The sequence below is a fragment of the Enhydra lutris genome, unplaced genomic scaffold (assembly GCF_002288905.1).
Source record: "Enhydra lutris kenyoni isolate GAN:26980312 unplaced genomic scaffold, ASM228890v2 scaffoldscaffold20, whole genome shotgun sequence".
Classification (NCBI taxonomy): domain Eukaryota; kingdom Metazoa; phylum Chordata; class Mammalia; order Carnivora; family Mustelidae; genus Enhydra; species Enhydra lutris.
This window is the reverse complement of record NW_019154104.1, coordinates 6,575,032-6,596,505: the sequence shown is the minus strand read 5'-3', so window position 1 is coordinate 6,596,505 and position 21,474 is coordinate 6,575,032. Positions and strand designations below refer to the sequence as shown.

Sequence of the window (21,474 nt, the reverse complement as noted above, 5' to 3'; positions counted from 1 at the left end):
CTCCTCAATCTCATATATTCCAACAGCTGTTTGGGTGTAGCCATACCAGTGCTCAACTTGGACAACCTGGGTAGAAAGAAAGTCAGAGCTCTTCTGTCAAGGCTCTGGAGGAAAGCAACTCAATGGAACATCTCATGAAACAATCATTTCACAGAATGAAAGCATCATAAAGTGCCTAAGCAGTTCTTGGCTGGCTAGGGAGGAGTCATTAGGAGAAAGCCCAACAGATCTAGAGCAGGCTCAAGTGTGCTTTAATGATTGAGCTTTAATGCTCTAAAGACTGATTCAGTAGTAATAAAATGTTACCTGGGCAGAAAAATGGGGCTGATATCAGGACTAACTATTATCGTTAGACAAGGAACAAATCTCACATTTGTAGACTAGGACAATCTGTATCGGATATGAAGATAAAAAAGGAAAAGAAAATGTTTCTAGAATCATAAAACGGTATATCATTCAAGAAGCAATTACTACTTACATCAAAACAGTTTAAAAAGGGCTTCAAAAATGGGCCTTTGTCTCAGAGTAGACCATGTTTTCAAAGAAATGCCATCCTTAAGTTCTTCTAATAAAATGGAGACCCAGTGCATTTACTCAGGTCACTTGCCGTAAGTCCAGCTGACTATGAGCTCTTTGGGTGGTAAACTGATGCGCTCTGGCTGCTGGCAGCTGTCAGTCCTGCTGTGTCCAGGCTGCGGACAGACTTGTTACGCACCACTGGAGGGTTACATGGACAGCAAATGTGGGAAATGGGCACCTTTGTGCTCAACTATCTACATATAATGCTGATAATAATTTGTGTGTGTGACATTACCTTCTTCGGTACACACTTACTCTTAGAAATGTGATTTGTCTCTATTTATATCCTGTGTGTGTGAATAAGTGCTGTAGCATTTATTTTTAAGTTGAATGTCTCATTTTTAAAATGGCTGTTCTTAGGTTAGGAATGTATCGTGAAGCAGAAAAACAGTTTAAATCAGCCCTGAAGCAGCAGGAAATGGTAGATACATTTCTCTACTTGGCAAAAGTAAGTAAGTATTCTTAACTGGAGTGAAATCTGTCTTCTCAAAATAAATGTTCAAATTCTGGCCAATGTATACGGAGAGTTGCCAGTTTCTTCAGGAATTGTTGGCAAGTTAATGTGCTCAGACTTATTTTTCTTTATAGCAAGTGGAGAAGTGAGAACATATGGAGGGTAACTGTCTCAGGAGAAATTGATTGCCATGAAAAATAAGAAAACCCCTTTGAAAGATTGCCCATGAGAGCAGAAGAAACTTCCACAGGCTTATTCCCACCCCCTATGGGTAACGGGCCCCAGAGAGGTCTTCTTTTCTACAGCATGCCTGTCTCCCACCGCAGCAGACTGCAGAGAACCAGAATTGTTTTCATGGAGGTCCTGGGCTTCTTGGCTCTGCATAATGACAAAGACAGTACCTCGCCTTGATTGAACACCTGTTCAGGAGGAGGTCTTCTGTCCAGTCTGTCCCACCCACACGTGAATTTAAGCTTTGTAGTCACCCCCACAACGTAGGTTTTAACATTTCCTTTGTATTCTTATGACCTGGATACTTAAAGAGGCAAAACAGGATTTTCAGGGTCACCTGGCTGTTCAGAGCCAGTGCTCCCAACGCCCCCTACGGCCCCCTCACAGCCACCCCCCAGAATTTTCGGTCCTGGGAAAAAGTGATTTCTTGGCCCTCACCAGGGCTATTTGAAACATTTGATGAAGTGGTGGTTAGGACATCCTCTTGCTGTATCTTGACGAATTTTTTAAAATTAAAAAGTTTTGTGAAAGGAGGTTGAAAAGAAGAGCTATCAAAGGAAGTGCCACTACTTCCTAAGTATGGTTTTAAGAATTTGCATACTAAAAAGAAACAGAATGAAGGTACACTCTGTAAACTTACGGTGCTAAATAATCTTGTTTACTATAGTTTTAAGAGATGTTTGAGACTAAGTCCACCTTCTGTACATTATATATTAAACCTAAAATTCTTAAAGAAGTTTCTAAGCATCACAGTGACTTTTAGACTTTTCAGATACCTTGAAATTAAAACTCAGCTCTCGCTCTTTAACTCATCTTTTTAACTGATAATCACTTGCCAGGTGGTTTAAAAAAATGCGCTTTTTAACTCTTGTTGAATACATGGTTTGACATATTTTTCCATGAATTGATTTGCTTAAATCTATTACTGCCTATGTGACTGTATAAAAGTAAAATTTACTTCTTTTCTTTAATATATGAAAAATAATTGCTCTGAAATAGAGATCAATCTCATTTAGGAATAATATTATTTCTGAAAATACTAGATTGTTAATTTTTAAAAAAATAAATGTTTTATATTACTTGATATGTTATTTATTGTATTTAAAAAAGCAGTTCAATAGTGTATAAAGTAAAAGTTGAAATATTTTCATCCATACCTCTCCCTTTAATCTCATACTTCAGCACTAAACACTACAAACAGTTTTTCTGTGGTTCCATCTGGGCCACCTTCAAAGCACAGTCTATTTGGAAAGAAATAGAGAATCCGAGATCATGAAGAAAAAATGTCTTACTCTTATGTTTCCATGCTTAAAAACTGTAATTCCCTATTTTAGAAATTCCTACAGAATATAGGATTTATTTGTGCTAATGTCCTAATTGCTAATTAAGTGGAAGCCATTAAGGGCTACCTTTCTCAGCTCCCTGACCCCATTCCTCACAAATCTGTTCCTCCTCTATTTCCGAGGGCCCTTGTCCAAAACCACCTTCTCCACAGGCTCTCCACTGCTGCTCTTTCTCAGACCTTCTTGCTGCTTGGTCCTCCCCTCTTTCTCCTGTGTCTCCAACTTCCATCTCATAATTGGTTCCTTTGTACCCGCTTATAGACATACTCCCGTCTGTTCTATCCTAAAAAAATTTTCCCTTGTTCCTCTTTTATTGAGTTACTGCTTGGTCTCTGAGGTAATAGCAAGTCCGTCATGAGTGTTTATTGAAGGAATAAATGAATGGATGTTTCATATATGATGTGAAGATAAAACTATAACATCACTATTGAAAAATAATCCGTGTTTCTGAAAAGATTTTACTTGTAATATCTAGGAGATCATCTGTTAATGAGCAATAATTATAAACTTGTCATAACAAACACTGTTATTTTAAAAACCAGTACTTTTATTGAAATGTGTCTTGGTTTTAGGTTTATGTCTCATTGGATCAACCAGTGACGGCTTTAAATCTTTTCAAACAAGGCTTAGATAAGTTTCCAGGAGAAGTAACCTTACTTTGTGGAATTGCCAGGATCTATGAGGTAAGGTTTATATTATTCAAAAAGTTGATGTGAAATTGAGGTTATATGATACTTAAGTAAGCTCATAGGCCCTTGGGATCCTAGGAAGGAGAACAGTTTGTAAAATTATGATTACCGACCTGTGTTTTATTAACCGAGTAAGAGATTTTAGTGTATGCATTTCGTCAAACTAAGTTTTTATTATGATGTATTTCAAACATACAGTAGAGTAAGGCGTGTGGTATGAAATAGGGATTTCAGTGAGTTTCCCACTATAGATAGCTGTTTGTCCAGCATATCTATTTGATCCTTCTCCCAAGGTCTGTAATGTCAGATATCAACTTTTTTCCATATATGGTCAATATGTTTTGGGGGCTTTCTGTTCTTTTGGTCTGTTTGTCTATCCTTGTACCAGTATTATACCGTCTTAATTATTGAGGCCTCACATCCTACTTGGTATGGTTCTTCATCTTTATCAGGAATGTTTTATCTATTTTGGACTTACTTATTTTTACAAACTTTAGAATCATGTCACATTCCACAGAAAGCCCCATTGAGATACCTTCCCACTGCCTAATTACTATAGCTTTACAGTAAGTAATTCTTGATCTCAAGTTGGACAAATTCTACCACCTACCCTCCGTCACAGCTGGTTATTCTTGGCCCTTTGCTCTTCCGTATTAATTTTAGAATTGACTTATCATGAACCATTAAAAATCAAAACAATGCCTACAAGCATAGTGATTGGAATTATATTGAATATATGACTGATGGGGGTGAGTGGCTGCCCTTCTTCACACTCTCTATCATGGTAAAATTCTCCATTTATTTAGGTCTTCTGTTTTTTATTGAACATTTTGTAATTATCTCCATGAAGATGTTATATTGGGGATTCCCCAAACCACCCTGAGATTCACTGATTTATTAGAAGGACTCAGGACTAAGCATTCAGTGGTACTCACGACTAAGATTTATACCAAAAGCCTATAAAGCAAACTCAGTAAAGGGAAAAGGCACATGGGTCAAAGTTCAGAGGAAATCAGGCATACAGGCTTCTAAAAGTTGTCCCTTAGTGGAATCACACAGGACACACTTTATTCTTCCAACAAGTTGTGACAACATGTGTGAAGAACTGTCTGTAAGGAAAACTCATGAGAGACTTGGTACTCAAGGTGACTCCTGGGCGTTAGTCATATGGGCACCTTCTGCCTACCATGTACCAAAATACCAGACTCCCAGACGTAAAGCAGGTGTTCCTACACCATATCAGGTTTATGCACCATACTCTTTGTACAAAAAGTTTACATGTGTGAGCCCCTCTTGTCATTTGAGGGAAGTTTTATATCAATATAGAGAACCCACCAAGTTCTCGGATGCCCAGGGACCAACCTTATAAACTGGCCTTTCTAAGAACAGCAGTTTCAGGACTGTAACACTCTTTCCTGCAGAGATCCATCCCTAGGTATAACAATGGATCGAATCCTTTTTTTCTATTGTATGTTCTATTGGACTATTTCTGGTAACTAGGAATACATTAATTTTTTAAAGTTCATTTGATACTAGAAAACAGGCCCAATACTGGTGTGCCTGGGTGGCTTAGTTGGTTAAGCATCTGCCTTCAGCTCAGGTCATGATCCTGGGATTCTGGGATGAGCCCCACATTGGGCTCCCTGCTCAGTGGGAATTTTGCTTGTCCTTCTTCTTCTGCCCCTCTCCCCTGCTCGTGTTCTCTCGCTCTCAAATAAATAAATTTTAAAAATCTTTAAAAAATAGACCTAATACCCTTTTTACATTTTAATACCTTATCCAAAAATTCTCTTAGATTTTCTAAGTCAATAAAATAGTCATCATCTGCAAACATAGCTTCATCTCTTCATTTCAATTATTTTGCCACTTAATAAAAAAAAAGTTATTGTTTAGGACTTCCCATACAATACTGACAAGTATCTCTGTACTCTCTTACATTCCTTGAAATTCTAGGTACAATGTTGTAAAATTATTTTGTTAGCTAAAGAGTGGAAGATATTAATAGTTGCTATAACTGGATAATAGTATATGAATGACTTTTATTTTCTTTTTCATACTTTCTGTATTTTCCAGATTTTCTCTCATAATCATGCATTACTTTTAAAATGAAAAGCAAATTTTATTTTTAAATTGTCTGGAAATACTGTTTCCCCTTTTGAAATATAATTCTGATAAACACAGAAGGAAGAGGCTGTGATCATTCAATAAAAATAAAATGCTGTATTTGTATCTCTGTATCTGTCCTTGTGTGACCCTAAATTGAGCACGAACAAAATTTTGACCAAGAAGCTTAAGAAATATAATTGTGGTGTTCATACAGAGCGGTGACTTCCTCAGTAGAAGCAGAGTTCTCTGACCTTTAAGCTCCGCCTTCTGCCCATTTCAGTCCTTCTGCCCTTCTTTTCAGGCAGGAAGTACTGGCAGAAAGAGCTAGAAATCTATGGAATCTCTGATGGTTGCTAGTTGGAAGAATTCCTGCCAACCCTCTGTTATAGTCACCATTGCTTGGGCTGGGACAGGGAATAGACTCTTAACCAGCTCCCTTCATCCTTCCTGTGCTCAGGATCTGACCAGACTTTGAAGGTTATAAGTCAACAGGGAAGGTTTGGGGAGAAAAGTAGAATTGTAGTTGACTCTCAAACTGGAGAAGAAAGCATTCAAGTTGTGGGGACAATATATCATCTGCAGAAAGCATTCAAGGACTAAACGCAAATTTAAAGGAGTGAGATGCAGTATTTCCCACTGAACCTCACAGTTAATTTCCCTTGTGCCAAAGTTTACCATATAAAGACAGATTTCCAGTGTATTCTTTTTCTGTGACAATGATTTTGGAGTTAATTAGTAAAGTTAGCATTGCAGTCTACCCTGCATATGCCTTTGGTGTTTTTGTATGTACATCAGACTTTTCACTTGAGGGATCCTCCTTCTTTATGTTCTTTTTTATCACATTCATTTTGATCTTGTATCTTTTCAGTGTTCTCCTATTTTAAAACGAACATGTTGTACTGCCTAGTGATCATTCGCTTATTGTTTAAAATGATTTATTCTTGCTAAATTTATTTGGTTGTGGTTTTAATTGTTCTTGAGGAATTATGTTTATCCATTCAAAAGGCAGGTCTCTGAACTATTCTTTGTTGAAGATATTTGGAATTGGAAATGTTACCCTAGGAGATATTATTCTAGTGTCCCTGAAGTTTTCTGTGTGTAAAAATAACTTTAGGAGTGGTTGAAAAGTGCAGCCTATCCTCTGCCTACTGAATCAGATGTGCTGGAAGGCAGGACTCAGGCAATTATTTGTATGTTTGAGCTCACTAGGTGTTTTGATGTATAACAGAGTGTGAGAACCACTGCAACATTCACCTCAAGTTATCTGCCATTTTATTTTAAATAACTTAAATCAAATTATAGTATTTTGTGAATTTGTTCCAAAATAACCACTATCAACATCACTTAAATGATACTATGGTTATTTATATACTTGAGGTGACATTTATATATTTGAAAATATTTTTAAAATCTACATTGACAAAATTTATTCTAGAGTTACTATAAATTAATTCTAATGCAGGGATAGATTAAAGGAGCAAAATAGAGTCAACATATGTTCATACATATGACAATTTACAATGTTGTAAAGACTGCCTATTAAAACCAATTGGATTATTGGATGATTTAAAAAAAAATAGAGCTGGATGAATAATGATTTCTTATACTAAAAGAATCTATTACTGCCAGATGACTCAAAGATTTAAAACCATGAAAGTTCCAGAAAAAAAGACGCAGATGAATTATTTGTATAAACTTGGAATGGGAAGACCTTTCTAAGTGTGATAGAAAGTCGAAAGCCATAACAGAAAAGATTGAATTTGAGAAGATAAAAGTTAAATTTTCTATAGAGTTAAATACGTTTTTTATAAAGTTAAGTTTTTTATAAAAACAAATAGGGGTGCTCAGTCTGTTAAGCAGCTGCCTTCAGCTCAGGTCACAATCCCAGGACTCTGGGATCGAGCCCCGCACTGTGCTCCCTGCTGGGCAGGAAACCTGCTTCTCCCTCTCCCACTCCCCCTGCTTGTGTTTTCTCTCTATGTCTCTTTCTCTCAAATAAATAAATAAAATCTTTTTAAAAAAAATAGAAATGAAACCAAAACAAATAAACAGTGTAAAAATATCCAACGGGAAAATATTTGCCATACCTGAGACAGACAAAAGACTACTTTTAATTTCCTCAATCTATACATTGCTTAAAAGTTGCTGAATTTCAGGTGGTTTCCAGATTGGTGGGAGAATTACACATGCGCACGCACACACATGCACAAATGTGGATACAAACAAACTTATAGGTTCTCATTTAGCCAAAATTGTAAATACTTATGGAAACGAGGTGTTTCCTTAGAGCAGTTGTGGGTCAGAATCGTGGGGTGGCTTTTGCATAGGCCCTTGTTTTCCTCTTGGCCTGCATCATGGCTGTTGATCCTCTTGATGCAAGTAAAATCACCCTAGAGATGAGACAGCAGCCAATTCCAGCTATACTGTGGCTACACCAAAATGCCTTTCATACTGGAGCTCAGTAAGACCCATCTGGAAGAACTTAAACCATCTATACTTTTCCTCTGAAGGAAATGTTTATAAACACCAGGACTTCCTGGATTTTGAACTTAAGTCACATCAGCAGATTCATTTAATTTAAAAGGAGAAAGCAGAGTCAGTGCCCAGAGATCTCTGAGCTGCATGTCTGCCCCCAGCTCTCCTGTATCCAGGAGGACAGTTTCCCATCCAAGCCCCCATTACACAAGCCACTAGTAAAAGGACAAAAGATAAGATAGGAAAATGGGCAAATGACATGAATCGGCAGTTCACAGAAAAGGAAATACAAAGAGGTGTGTATTAAATGCCTAACCTCAGTCATAATTGAAGAAATAAAAACTAAAATAATGAGATGCCTTTTTTTACTTAATCAGGTTGACAGAGATGGAGAAGTTCCAGGACATGTAGGGTTGTCAAAGTTGTGAGAACACACCCCACGTATAAACACTGGTGCTGGGAGTGTATGTTGGCACAACCCATTTTGAAGCTGTTTGCGATTACTGATGAGATTTCCTAGCATGCATACTCTGGCCCAGCAATTTCACTTGTAGAATTTTCCTTAAGGATGTTTTCATACAAGTTCAGAAAGATATGTACAAGGATGATTTTATAGTATTTTTATAGCAAAAAAAAAAAAAAAAAGGAAACAAATGCTTCATGAAAAAGGGGCTGGTTAAATAAACTCTGGTCTATATAGATGGAAAACTGCAGAAATAAAAAAGTAATGGGGTAGAACCCTTTGTGCTGATATGGAAAGAGTCAAGACACAGAGCGAAAACAATGAGCCGTATATCAGAATGTATAGAATGAAAAAGAAAGAAAGAAAAAGAAACCGTGTAGAATGATTATGTTATGGTTAAAACTTGCATACATCTACACTTATGTGAACAAAATTTCCTGAAAAATGCTCAAACTAGAGGCACCTGGGTGGCTCAGGCAGTTAAGCGTTTGCTGTCGGCTCAGGTCATGATCCCAAGGTCTGGGACCCAGGCCCACATCAAGCTCCCTGGGGAGCCCGCTTCTCCCTCTGTCTGCTGCTCCCCCTGCTTGTGCTTGCTCTCCATCAAATAAATAAAATTTTTAAAAATATATAATAGAAAAATACTCAAACTATTCACAGAACCTCTGACTGGATTTGGAGAGGGAACTATTTTCATTTTATAACCTTTTGCAGTGTTTAAGTTTATTTAACATAAGCACACATTTTACAACAACACATTTTAAAAACTACATGTGAGGTTGCCAAAAACATAAATTAGTTTCAGTCCAAAATTCCTCAAGATGACATAAATTATATGCCTATCAATCAAGTATACAAACATTCCAAGGTAATTTTATACAACTGAAAGCCTTGAAACAATTATCCATTCAGGCTGGAGTCTTTTTGCATTAGGCTGAATCGTGTCCCTCCCAAATTAATATGTTGGAGCGCTAACCCCCAGTGTGATGGTATTTAGAGATGAGGCCTTTTGAGACCCTTGTGGGGCCCTCATGGTGGGATTAATGCCCTTAATAGAAGAGATACCAGAGTGTGCTGGTGCTTGCTCTGCTATCTGAGGACACAGTGAGAACGTGGCCCTTTGTAAGCCAGTAAGAGAGTCCTCCCTAGATCCTCACCATGCTGGCATCTTGATCTTGGACTTACAGCCTCCAAAATTTTGGGGAAATAAAGCTCTGTTGTTTAAGCCACCTAGTCTATGGTATTTTGGTATACCAGCTGCAACAGACGAATACACCAACTTTGACAACAGTAGCACTGAAGCCTTGCACGGTGGGATGTTGTTGCCCTGGAAACCAGAAGAGGCATATTCCTTGGAATCCAGGCTTCTCAAGGCCATTAGGCTCAGTTAGTCGCTGCCTAGGTGTGGAGATTATTCTTTGGAAGGACAATGTATTAGTCTGCTCAGGCTGCAGTAACAAAATACCATAAACTGGGAGGCTTAAAGGACATATATTTATTTCTCATAATTCTGGAGGCTGGGAAGTCTAAGATCAAGGTGCTGGCCAGTTCATTTCCTAGTGAGGGCCCTTTCTGTAGTCTGTAGATAGACACCTTCTCTGTGTACCCTCACATGGTAGAGAGAGAGATCATCTCTCTGGTATCTCTCTCTCTCTCTTTTTTTTTTTTTTTAAGATTTTTATTTTTTTTGAGACAGACGGAGAGAGAGAGCAGGGGGAGGGGCAGAGGGAGAAGCAGCCTCCCTGCTCAGCAGGAACTCGATCCCAGGACCCTGGGATCATAAACTGAGTAGAAGGCAGACACTTAACCAACTGAACCGCCAAGGTGCCCTTGGTGTCTCTTCTTTAAGGGCACTAAGCCCTTTCATGAGGGCTTCATCCTGATGACCTAGTTACCTCCCAAAGACTCCACTTCCAAGTACTATCATGTTGGAGATTAGCGCTTCAGTATGAATTTAGGAGGGACACAAACATTCAGTCTAGGAAGGAGGGACTATAGGGGAGAGAGTTAAGGTGCTCATCTATTTTTTCCTTTTAAGTTTTACAAGGGTTTTTTTGTTTTTTTTTTCCCACCAAAAAGTAGAAAATACACTTCTGGTGAAATTCTTTATTATTCATACTTTTCAATAGATTCTTACATTCTTAAATTATTAAAGACTATTTGGAATAGTTGCACGTAAAAGCAGTATAAAATTCAGGAGAGAATGAACTCCCAATTAATGCATGTATCAACAGCCTTGTGTTTTGAAAAAAAATTACTTATTTTTCAGCTACAAACAATGAATGAAAAAGCCTCTTCTCTTAAGGAACTAAATCCTGGCAGGGCTTTGAATAAGAATTTCAAATAGAAAGTATGTGAACAAATATACATACAGAATGAATTTGGATCAACTCATGAATGTTTTATGGAACTAATATCAACCCCCTTCACTCCAAGCTGAGAAACAACTGCAAGATAGAAATAAGATTCAGAAAAATAGAAGATAAACCACTAACTTATCACTGATAAAAGCCGAATTGGAGCAATTGGCTTTAGCACTGTGACCAAAAGGACTTAATAGAATTCTGCCCCTGAGTTAGACAGCCTGATCCCCCCAGATCACAGACATGACCATATGACCTGCAGACCTTCTCTGCCCAGAGAGCCTGCTGCACATGGCAGGGCAGAGCAGCTGGGCACATCACAGCAAGGTTGGCTTCCAAAGAGATCCAGAAGAGGCTGAAACGAGCATGCTGAGATTGCCTTATGGAATGAGTGAGGAAGAATGGGAAGAAAGGCCCCAAATATTTTAATACCAGCATTTCTCAAAGTGTGGTCCAGGGATTCCCTGGGGTCCCTGAGACCCTTTCAGAGGGTCCACAAGGTCAAAACGGTTTTCATATTACTAATAATGGATGAGATTGGGGATAATATTAATGACTGTAATTTTTTGATATTGAACAAAATGCATTTATCTCTGTACTGTCCCCTCAGTTGTGTTATGAACCTAAACCTGCTCTTAAAATAATAATAATAAATAATAAAGTCCTGAAACTAAAAAACCATAGTGAAGTCCATGGAGGTTAAAAAAAAAGTTATGTGTGATAAGAAAGTATTATGTGGTTCTTCTTACAAACAGTGGAGTGTCTTAGAGTTGATAAAATGTTATGAAAATCTAATGAGAAGTAGGAGTCCTCATATGATAAGACCAAGTGAGAGGTTCCCACAGTACGTGTTACATAAACTCAGAGGCAGAAAAGAGTTATGTGAAGTGAGGGCGTTAGGGATATCTCCATGAGGACTGTGGAGCCTGCACTGGCCTTGAAGGTGGACTTGAGAGCTAGGACATTAATAACACTGAATGCATTGACTTATGATTACTGGGGGGACTCCGGCTATCCCTGCTACCATTCTTCCCCACTTCGGTGTATTCCTGTGTGTAGCCATCAAATTATTCTTCAAAAACGTAAATACAGCCATGTTACTCCTCTGCTCCATCCTTCCCTTCCTCTCTCTCCTTGCCTTTTTTTTTTTTTTTTTTTTTTTAAGATTTTATTCATTGGAGAGAGAAAGAGCAAGAGAGCTAGCCCAAGCTGGGGGTGGGGGGCAGGGGCAGAGGGAGAGGGAGAGGGAGAAGCAGACTTCCCGCTGAGCAGGGAGCCGGACTCGCGTTCCATCACAGGACCCAGATCATGACCTGAGCCGAAGTCAGAGGCTTAACTGACTGAGCCACGCAGGTGCCCGTCTTCTTGCTTTTCTTCCCATCAGTTATACTTGTCTGACATTATATCGCCCATCCGTTCATTTGTTTGTCTTCCTTGCTAGCTGTACCCTCCTTGAGGATAGCTAGCTTTGTCTTTTTATTCATATTGTGTCCTCAGGGCCTAGAACACAGTCTGGCACAGGGTAGGCTCTCAATATTTGTTGAATGAATGAACATAAATCAGCCAGAAGAAAAATAATTTCTTGGCACTGAAGTATTGCTCTTCTGTCTTGGTGGAGAATAGGAAATGAACAATATTTCATCAGCAGCAGAATACTACAAAGAAGTTCTGAAACAGGACAATACTCATGTGGAAGCCATTGCCTGCATTGGAAGCAACCACTTTTATTCCGATCAGCCAGAAATAGCTCTGCGGTTTTACAGGTGTGCTTTACAGTCTTTTTGTAGAACTTTCCTGTGAAATATCAGTACAGCAGCAATAAAGATGGAGTGGACATGCAGACAGATAATATGTAGGCCATGTCTCTAGGAGACTAACCATTCAAGCACCCAGAGGTTTTATGAGCATTCAGGTGACATGTAAGAATTTGAAAACGCGTTGGTATTTGGCATCTTGTGGACACGTAGCTGGATAAGTGAGTTTTTAACGCCATGTCATCGGATGAGTTAGCCATTTTGTTGTCAATGAACAACTGTTCAGTAGTTCCCGGAAACACTTCTGCCCATCACGGCTTCCCTTAATACCACCACACAGCATATAAAGACCCCGAAGCTGAAATAGTGACGAGATTTGCAAAGAGCACTGGGTACCAGGTCCCGAGCTCTGACAAGGACCTGAAACAGATTCCCGTTTCGTGAAGTATTGTCAACTCCTGTCCAGATAAGTTTTCCAAGCCTAAATAAGTTCTGATCTCTGGTTTTCTTTTGAGTGTGTTCTTATTTCATCCTACAGATGGCTTCTGAGATTAATTTTTCAAATTTTGATTTCCTCTTCTGCCCTTAGGTAATATACAAGGAGATAACTGGCTGCTGACAAGAGTTCTTTCCAAATATATGTCAGCAGCATAAACTATGATAAAATGAATGCTGTTTTAGGCATAGGCAGCTGCCTCTACTCTCCCACCCCAAAAGTGGGTCATGGGTTCCTCAGAGCTGCTGAGGTGGATTTTCATTTGCTTATGTGAACGATCTTGTCTTTGGGGATTAATGATGAGTAGAAACAAATGGGTTTTTTGAACTCCAGCATGAGAGCTCAGTGGATAAGGTAAGGATCGCACTGATGGTCTTGTCTTCCTTGGTGGAAGCTCACCGGAAGGTCAGTAGACACAGCATATATATACTGCAGATAACCAAAACCAAGCTTCACGTTAGCTGAAAACTTGAAGGTAAATCCTAAACACAGCCCCCAAATTAGAAGGTCCTAGGGGTTTACTGACTGACGCCAAACCTTTATGAAGCACAATGTTGTGGGTTTTACTCTATGCAACTCTTGTGTCTTGGGTCTCTAACAGTTTTTTGGAGGGAAAGAATGTACGTGAGTTGATTCTGACCTTGCCTCTGATACACTGCCCATGACCAGGACCTTTAAAAAAGACATGCTTTTGTATTTGCTTTGACATTTTTTTCATTTCCTATAATACTTTGTATTCATCAGGGATGTTAAAAGTTATAAAACATTTCTAACTTTATTAAAAAAATAGGTCTTATTATTTATCGAGTTGGTCTGACACCAAAATATGTGTGCTCTTTTCCGAAAAGGCGACTCCTGCAGATGGGTGTTTATAACTGCCAGCTTTTTAATAATCTGGGACTCTGCTGCTTCTATGCCCAGCAGTATGATATGACTCTGACCTCGTTTGAGCGTGCCCTTGCTCTGGCTGAAAACGAAGAAGAGACAGCTGATGTCTGGTACAACCTGGGCCACGTAGCTGTGGTAGGCTGTTTCTCTAATGTAATTTCTGGTATAGAAAAGGTAGCCATAAGTTAGTTTGAAGAAATGTTCAGGTAGCGTAAATCCAGATTTGGTTACGGTCTTCTGTAGCAACTGTGTGATTTCTCAGAGTCACCCTAGAACTCATTTTCTCAGGTTGGATCCTCATATGTACAATTCACACTTGATTATGATCGGTACTTGTTGCTTGGTAGCAGAAGAGACACCACAAGGAAAGAAGGGAGGAGATGGTGGGTGTAAAAGTATGGAGCTGTGTGTGCGAATACCTGCTTTTCTGTTCAAGGGCATAGGAGACATGAACTTGGCCCATCAGTGCTTCCGGCTCGCTCTGGTCAACAACAACCACCACGCCGAGGCCTACAACAACCTGGCCGTGCTGGAGATGCGGAAGGGCCACGTTGAGCAGGTCAGTGAGTACTGTGATTCTGTGGACAATCTGCTTTCTTCAAAGAAGAGCTCTCATGTGTAGCTGTCTTTATATGCTGCAGTTCATTTATTTTTAAAGATTTATTTATTTGAGAGAGAGAGGTCATGAATGGGAGGGAGCAAAGGGAGAGACAGAGAATCCCAAGCAGAGTCCCTGCTGAGTGCAGAGCCTGGGCCCGATCCCAGGACCCTGAGATCAGGACCTGACCCAAAATCAACAGTCGGTTGCTTAACCCACTGAACCGCCCAGGCCACCCCTACATGCTACAGTCAAAAAATGAGCTCTAGAGATTGACTGACTGGATTTGAATCCCGGCTCTGTCACATATTAGTGATGTGACTTTGGACAAGTTACTTAACCTTTCTATTTTCCCCTAACTTTTAGTTTTATCAGGACAAATCTGTACCTCCCTAGTCTTCCTGGCCTTAGTGAACGGTTCATGGTTCCCAGTCCCCCGTCCACCAGCAGGGTGGTCCAGCCAAAAGCCTAGGAGCCACCCTTGAAACCTGTCTGTCCTAGTGGCTTCTTGCTGCCACCCCAGGCTCCTGGCGTTCGACAGGCCCTGCCAAGTTTTACCTTCAAGCCCCATCCCAGACCTGGCTACTTTTCCCCGCCTCCGCCACCCTTCTCCAGACTGCCCTCCTCTTTTGCCTGGACTCTACGACAACAGTCTCCTTGCTGGTCTTTTTGTCTCTACTTATGAGCAAATAGTTGTACCCTAGACCACGCCCTCCTCACAACAGTGGAAGGGATTTAAAAAATACAAAACAAAAAAACAAGAATGCTTTTATCACTACTTTGCTCAGCATTCTCCACAGTCTTTCCTTTTCACTTGGCATGAAATGTGGATTCAGATCTTGGCCTACAGGGTCCCACATAATCCGGCCTCTGGCTCTCCCTCAGACCCCATCTTTCATCACTTCTCCCTTCACACCGAATTTCGGACTCTGCAAATACGCTGTCCCTGTTCTTAGTTTACAGCCTTTGGGATGTTCTTTCAGATCCTGCCGTGACTTTTCTTTTCGTCAGTCGGGTCTTAGCTTAATCACTACCTCCTAAGAAAGGTCATCTCAGATGTCAGTTTAAAGGAGCCCTCAGGCAGTATCACATCTCCTCCTATTTTTTTCCCTCAAAATACTTATTTTATCAGATATGTTCATATTTATATGTAGAATGGAGCATGGCCGCCATGTGAAAATAGGGACCTTCTTTGTCTTCCAACTGCTGTATTTTTAGCATCAAAACAGTGCCTGGCCTACTGGGTGTTTACCCTAAAGATACAAATGTAGTGATCTGAAGGGGCACGTGCACCCGAATGTTTATAGCAGCAATGTCCACAATAGCCAAACTATGGAAAGAACCTAGATGTCCATCAACAGATGAATGGATAAAGAAGATGTGGTATATATGTACCATGGAATACTATGCAGCCATCAAAAGATGGAATCTTGCCATTTGCAATGATGTGGATGGAATTAGAGGGTATTATGCTGAGCGAAATAAGTCAATCAGAGAAAGGCAATTATCATATGATCTCCCTGATATGAGGAAGTTGAGAGGCAACATGGGGGGTTTGAGGGGTAGGGAAGGAATAAATGAAACAAGATGGGATCGGGGGGGAGACAAACCATAAGAGATTCTTAATCTCACAGAACAAACTGAGGGTTGCTGGGGGTGGGGGTGGGGGTGGGGATAGGGTGGCCGGGTGATGGACATTGGGGAGGGTATGTGATATGGTGAGTGCTGTGAAGTGTGTAAGCCTGACCATTCACAGACCTGTATCCCTGGGGCTAATAATACATTATATGTTAATAAAAAACAAAACAGTGCCTGGCATGTGATGCGTAGTGAGTGTGTAGTTGTGAAGCGAATGGACAGCACAGACAGTGAGGTAACAGCAGTACCTGAAAGTCTTCTGGGAGGATGAGCAGATCATGCACGGAAAGCACTGGGCATGGTAGCCTCGTACTGAGCACACATAGATGCTTAATACATTATATTATTTAAAAAGTTTAAAATGCTAAATATCCTCCTACAATATTAATGACAATCAAGGAGAGATAAGTACTACATACCAGACTTTAAAGATGAAGAAACAGGGACTCAAGAAAGGTAAGTAACTTTACCTGCAGACATAGTGTTAATCTCCCAGCTGGTCTCCTGAGCACCGTGATTAACTTGTAATACAACAAGGAAAGAAGCATCCTTGGATGTTGCCTGTGTTTCACAAATTCCCACAAATAAGATGGGTTAGTATTTTAGAGACAAAAACTAACTACAGGGGGCGCGCCTGGGTGGCTCAGTGGGTTAAAGCCTCTGCCTTTGGCTCAGGTCATGATCCCAGGGTCCTGGGATTGAGCCCCACATCGGGCTCTCTGCTCCGCAGGGAGCCTGCTTTCTCCTCTCCCTCTCTGCCTGCCTCACTGCCTACTTGTGATCTCTGTCAAATAAATAAATAAAATCTTAAAAAAAACAAAACAAAACTAACTACAGGGCCTCTTGAGCAATTCAGAATTAGGGGTGCTGTGCTGATCCTCTATGTAGTGGAAAATCTAAGTATTACTTTCAAACCCTCCAAAACTTAACTACTAAGAGCCCACTGTTGACTAGAAGCCTTACCAAGAATGTACACAGTCAATTAAGACATATTTTATGTCATATGTACGTATACTGTATTCTACAATAAAGTAAGCTAGAGAAAATAAGAAGTGATTAAGAAAATCATAACGAAGATAAAGTACATTTACAGTACTATATTTATTGAAAAAATCGATGCCTAAGTGGACCCATGCAGTTCAAACCTGTGCTGTTCAAGGGTCGACTGTACTCTAAAATGGGAACTTATATGGCGAGTGCTGTGAAGTGTGTCAGCCTGACAATTCACAGACCTGTGCCCCTGGGGCAAATAATACATTATATGTTCATAAAAATAATTAATTAAAAACAAACAAAAATAAATAAAGTAAAATGGGAACTTGTTCTGTGATGGAACAAGTGTTTTTGGGAGTTTTCTCTGTTCCCATGTTGGTGATTTTGTTTCCTACTTAGTACATCTGCTCTACTATGAACTGATTTGAAAGGTTTTGGTGAAAGTTTTCATGCTACTAACCTTTTTTTATTATTAAAATTATACCTTGATTAAAACAAAAATAGCTAATCATAAAAAAAAATCAATATCTACCATCCCATATGTTATTTCCCATTAAACAAAAAAAAGATATGTCCACGGGTCATTGATGGAGGTTTTGGGTTTAGTTACAAACTGGAGGGGTGCTCAGCAACTTGGAATGGTGAGTTTGTGGTCCTAACTATCCTTTGAGCCTATAGGGGATGCAAATTTTGTTTTTTGAGTACTTGAAAGAACAAAAAGCTTGTCATTTTCAGTTTCAGTCACTTGTTATTTTGAGGTCAGCACTGTTATAAACACTTATCTCTGTCTTCCAGCACTGAACTGGGGGCTTGGAAATTTACTATGGTTTTTTTTATTGTTGTTATTATAGCATTAGAGAACAGGTAATTAGAAGGCTAAGAAATCAATCAGCAATAAAAGCTAGGTTAATAAGACTTTTTTTTTAGCATTGAGAGGATTATATTTTGATTTGTCATATTGAAATATAAACTTCATTAAGAACTGTGGTTCTCGACTTTAAATCTACTCTTAATTTGCTTCATATTTTGAAGCAGTTTTATCATTAATTTTGGCAAGATGTAAGTATTAATTGTATTTCAGTAAGTCATATTTCACAAGGAATGTCACCTGTATTTCTCACAGGATCACGTTTATTAAGGTCTTTTTTTTTTTTAAGATTTTATTTATTTATTTGACAGAGACACAGCGAGAGAGGGAACACAAGCAGGGGGAGTGGGAGAGGGAGAAGCAGGCTTCCTGCTGAGCAGGGAGCCCAATGTGGGGCTGGATCCCAGGACCCTGATATCATGACCTGAGCTGAAGGCTGATGCTTAACGACTGAGCCAACCAGGCGCCCCTATTACGGTCCTATCTCGGGTAAAGGATTCTTTTACCAAAAGCAAAACAAAACAAATCACAAATATAGTGCTGATAGATGCTCATGTACTTTTGGTTTTCTCCCCCCACCCCGGTTTTTTTTTTTTTTTTTAATACAGGCAAGAGCACTGTTACAAACCGCGTCATCCTTGGGACCCCATATGTACGAGCCACATTTTAATTTTGCAGCGGTCTCTGACAAGGTATTCTCTTTATCGACTCATCATCCAGTCTGTTTCTTTTTCTTCCCTGGGTTTTAAAAAAAAGTACAGATAAGTAAGGAGAAAGATAAATAAGGAAATTATAATGATGTTTTGAAAGAAATGATTTTTTAAATATTGTATGCACCTGTCTTTCACTTCAAGAGACAGTTTAATAAACTTTAAAGAAATTTATCACTGAATATGGACTAAACTTACTATTATAGATTGCTTTATAGATTGTTATCAATTGCAGAATTATTTTATTTTTAAAATATGACATTTAGGCCTGAAAAAAATACGCCCTAAGTAACTCCTGGTTGAGGAAGGATTTAGTAATTGGGTTTTATAGCAAAGAAATCTTGTATTTTATTGTAGACCATGTTGCCATCAAGGCTCTGGCATAATTGCTATAAAATTAGGGATATAAGTGAAAGCTATCTTAGCTACGAACAATGTGGGAAAAATACAACTGTTAATACTATGTTACAAGTCAGTTAATATGCAAGAGCTAAAAGGAATCACACCATTTTCAGTAAGAACAACAATAAAAGGTATCTAATAACTAATTTTTACTGAGAAATCTTCCTTTAACATGGAAAGTAAGTTTGAAGGGTAAGGAAATGGCTAAAAGTATTTGCTGATGTAAAGACACTCAGAAGACATTATGAAAAGGTCATTTTTCAAAGCACAAACACAAAGCCATCCTCACTTTCATTTCTGCTTTAGAACCAAGCAGTCATTTCTAAGTTGTCATTTTTGAGGGCTTGTCAAGTGCCAGCCACTGTTCCTGGGACTCTACACACCCTCTCTGATTCTCCCAACAAGCTGTCATGTAGGTCGGCCTTCCTGATTCGTTTTTTCATACAACTGATGTTTCATTTATTGAGCCTCTGCTCTGTGCCTAGCACTGTTGTCAACACAAAGGATGTCAGCTGTGAATAAAACAAAACCTCTACCTCATGCAGCTTACGTTCTAATGGAACCCAAGGCTGGTCGAGCTTCAAAGGCTCCCCTAGAGTCGCATGGCCATGGCAGGGTCAGAATTTATACCCAGCACCCGACAATCCCCATGCATTTTCCATTGCCCTGCATGGCCATTTACTTAAATCACAAAGACTTGATAACTGTTTTTCACTTTATCACATTTTAATAACATATAACTCAAATGAGATATTTCTTTAAGCAAAATGCTGTATTTTCAATAAAATAAAATGGTATGTTAAAAAGAAATGCTATGAGTTTTTAAAAAAAGAAATTTACGTTTTTAATATGTACTATGTGTTTCAAAACAAACCAAAAAGCCCTGCCAGAATTGAATTATATAGGTTTTGTGTGTGCGCACATACTAAACGCTCTCGCTTTTTATAAACATATGCGTGAATCCAGATCTATTCAGATGGATCCAGATACTGTGTGCTTTTCTCTGGGACTGGACTTTAACACCAGCTTTATTGAAAATCAGATACCCTTAATAAACTTCTAAAGACAGATATCTTCTCCCACATTACTCGGCTAGCTCTGTTTAAAACCTCCCTGAGCATGTTATTTTATCTTATGTACAATCGTTTTTGCTTGAATTTTCTGTCTAAAAGATAATGCCCTAACCACAGTGTCTTTATGGCACGTTACAAATAGTTGTCCAAGGGCTTTTGGAAACTATACAGAGCTGGCTGTTGTAGAATGCAAATGTTATCTTATTTTTATAATACTACCTGTGACAGGAAAAGAAAACAAGGTTTATGAATTCGTAACGAGACAGCTGTAGTGGAGCAGAAATTATTTGTGTAATTGATTATTTTATTTCTCTCCTGTTTTTCAAGATTAAATTGTAATCTAGGTGAAAGAATTCTAAAATCAAAGTGGCATAATCCAAGCAATTTACCCTTAAATCCTTTAATTTTCTACAGTGTAAGGTAGTACTTTTTTTTTTTTTTTAACTTTCTTACTCATTTTTTTCCTGGTCTCATCCTGTGGTCTTATTCTGGTATTTCTTACAGATTGGAGATCTGCAGAGAAGCTATGTTGCTGCTCAAAAGTCAGAAGCAGCATTTCCAGATCATGTGGATACCCAACACTTAATTAAACAGCTAAAGCAGCATTTTGCTATGCTCTGACTGTCCCACAGACCAAGTTTATTCTTGGGCATAGGATATATATGAGGGGGCATTACACAACGGAAATAGTATGTTTATATATATATATGCATGCTATACAGACCTGTGCTTAATACTAGTGAAGAGGACATAAGGGAGTTTACATAAGAATTCATAAGCAAACTTTATAATAATAACTTGTATAGTATTATAAAAGATAGGATTTCATGTTTGTAAATAGATCGTGAAAACTTCTCCCACATTATTTGGTAGATGTTTATAAAAATGTTTACAAAACATTTTCATGAATTTCCTCAAATTTTTACAAATGCATATTTTTAATGTTAAGCTGGCCATTAGCTAACATGTAGCTTCAGAGGTCTGAAGTCACCATAAAGATCACACTTCTTTGGGTAAAAATGTGTATATTCATCCCAGTTAGAGACTTTATTTAGAACTTAAAAATTGTACTTAAAACTATTTCTCAAAGGCTTTACAAGACACTACACATTTTCTTATATACTATGCTTTAAAATAAATCAGTGTGTAATACACCAATATTGTCATTCTTCATGAGTTTTTATTTTAGACATCTCAGCTAAAAGAAGTTTTTCAGAAGTCCTGTGACCTTAGAAATCAAGTCGTTATTTTAATTTTACTTGATGTGCCACCAACTTTGTATTTCCCTGAGAAGCTATTTACGGACTATCGTATTATCAATATAAGACTATCAGTATTAGAAACAGAGTCA

At 38.8% G+C, this 21,474-nt stretch overlaps 1 protein-coding gene across 5 annotated transcripts in view; it reads left to right on the top strand.

Moving 5' to 3' along the window:
• LOC111148710 (tetratricopeptide repeat domain 8) overlaps positions 1–21,273 on the top strand; it is a 57,882-nt gene extending 36,609 nt beyond the window's left edge. For all 5 annotated transcript variants that reach the window (XM_022505508.1, XM_022505509.1, XM_022505507.1 and 2 more), the window contains 7 exons: positions 940–1,027; positions 3,180–3,290; positions 12,327–12,466; positions 13,802–13,976; positions 14,278–14,400; positions 18,547–18,630; positions 20,628–21,273. In XM_022505508.1, the coding sequence (XP_022361216.1) occupies positions 940–1,027; positions 3,180–3,290; positions 12,327–12,466; positions 13,802–13,976; positions 14,278–14,400; positions 18,547–18,630; positions 20,628–20,744 (838 nt within the window). In that variant the 3' untranslated portion in view covers positions 20,745–21,273. The remainder of the gene's footprint in view (positions 1–939; positions 1,028–3,179; positions 3,291–12,326; positions 12,467–13,801; positions 13,977–14,277; positions 14,401–18,546; positions 18,631–20,627) is intronic.
• The last annotated feature ends 201 nt before the right edge of the window (positions 21,274–21,474 follow it).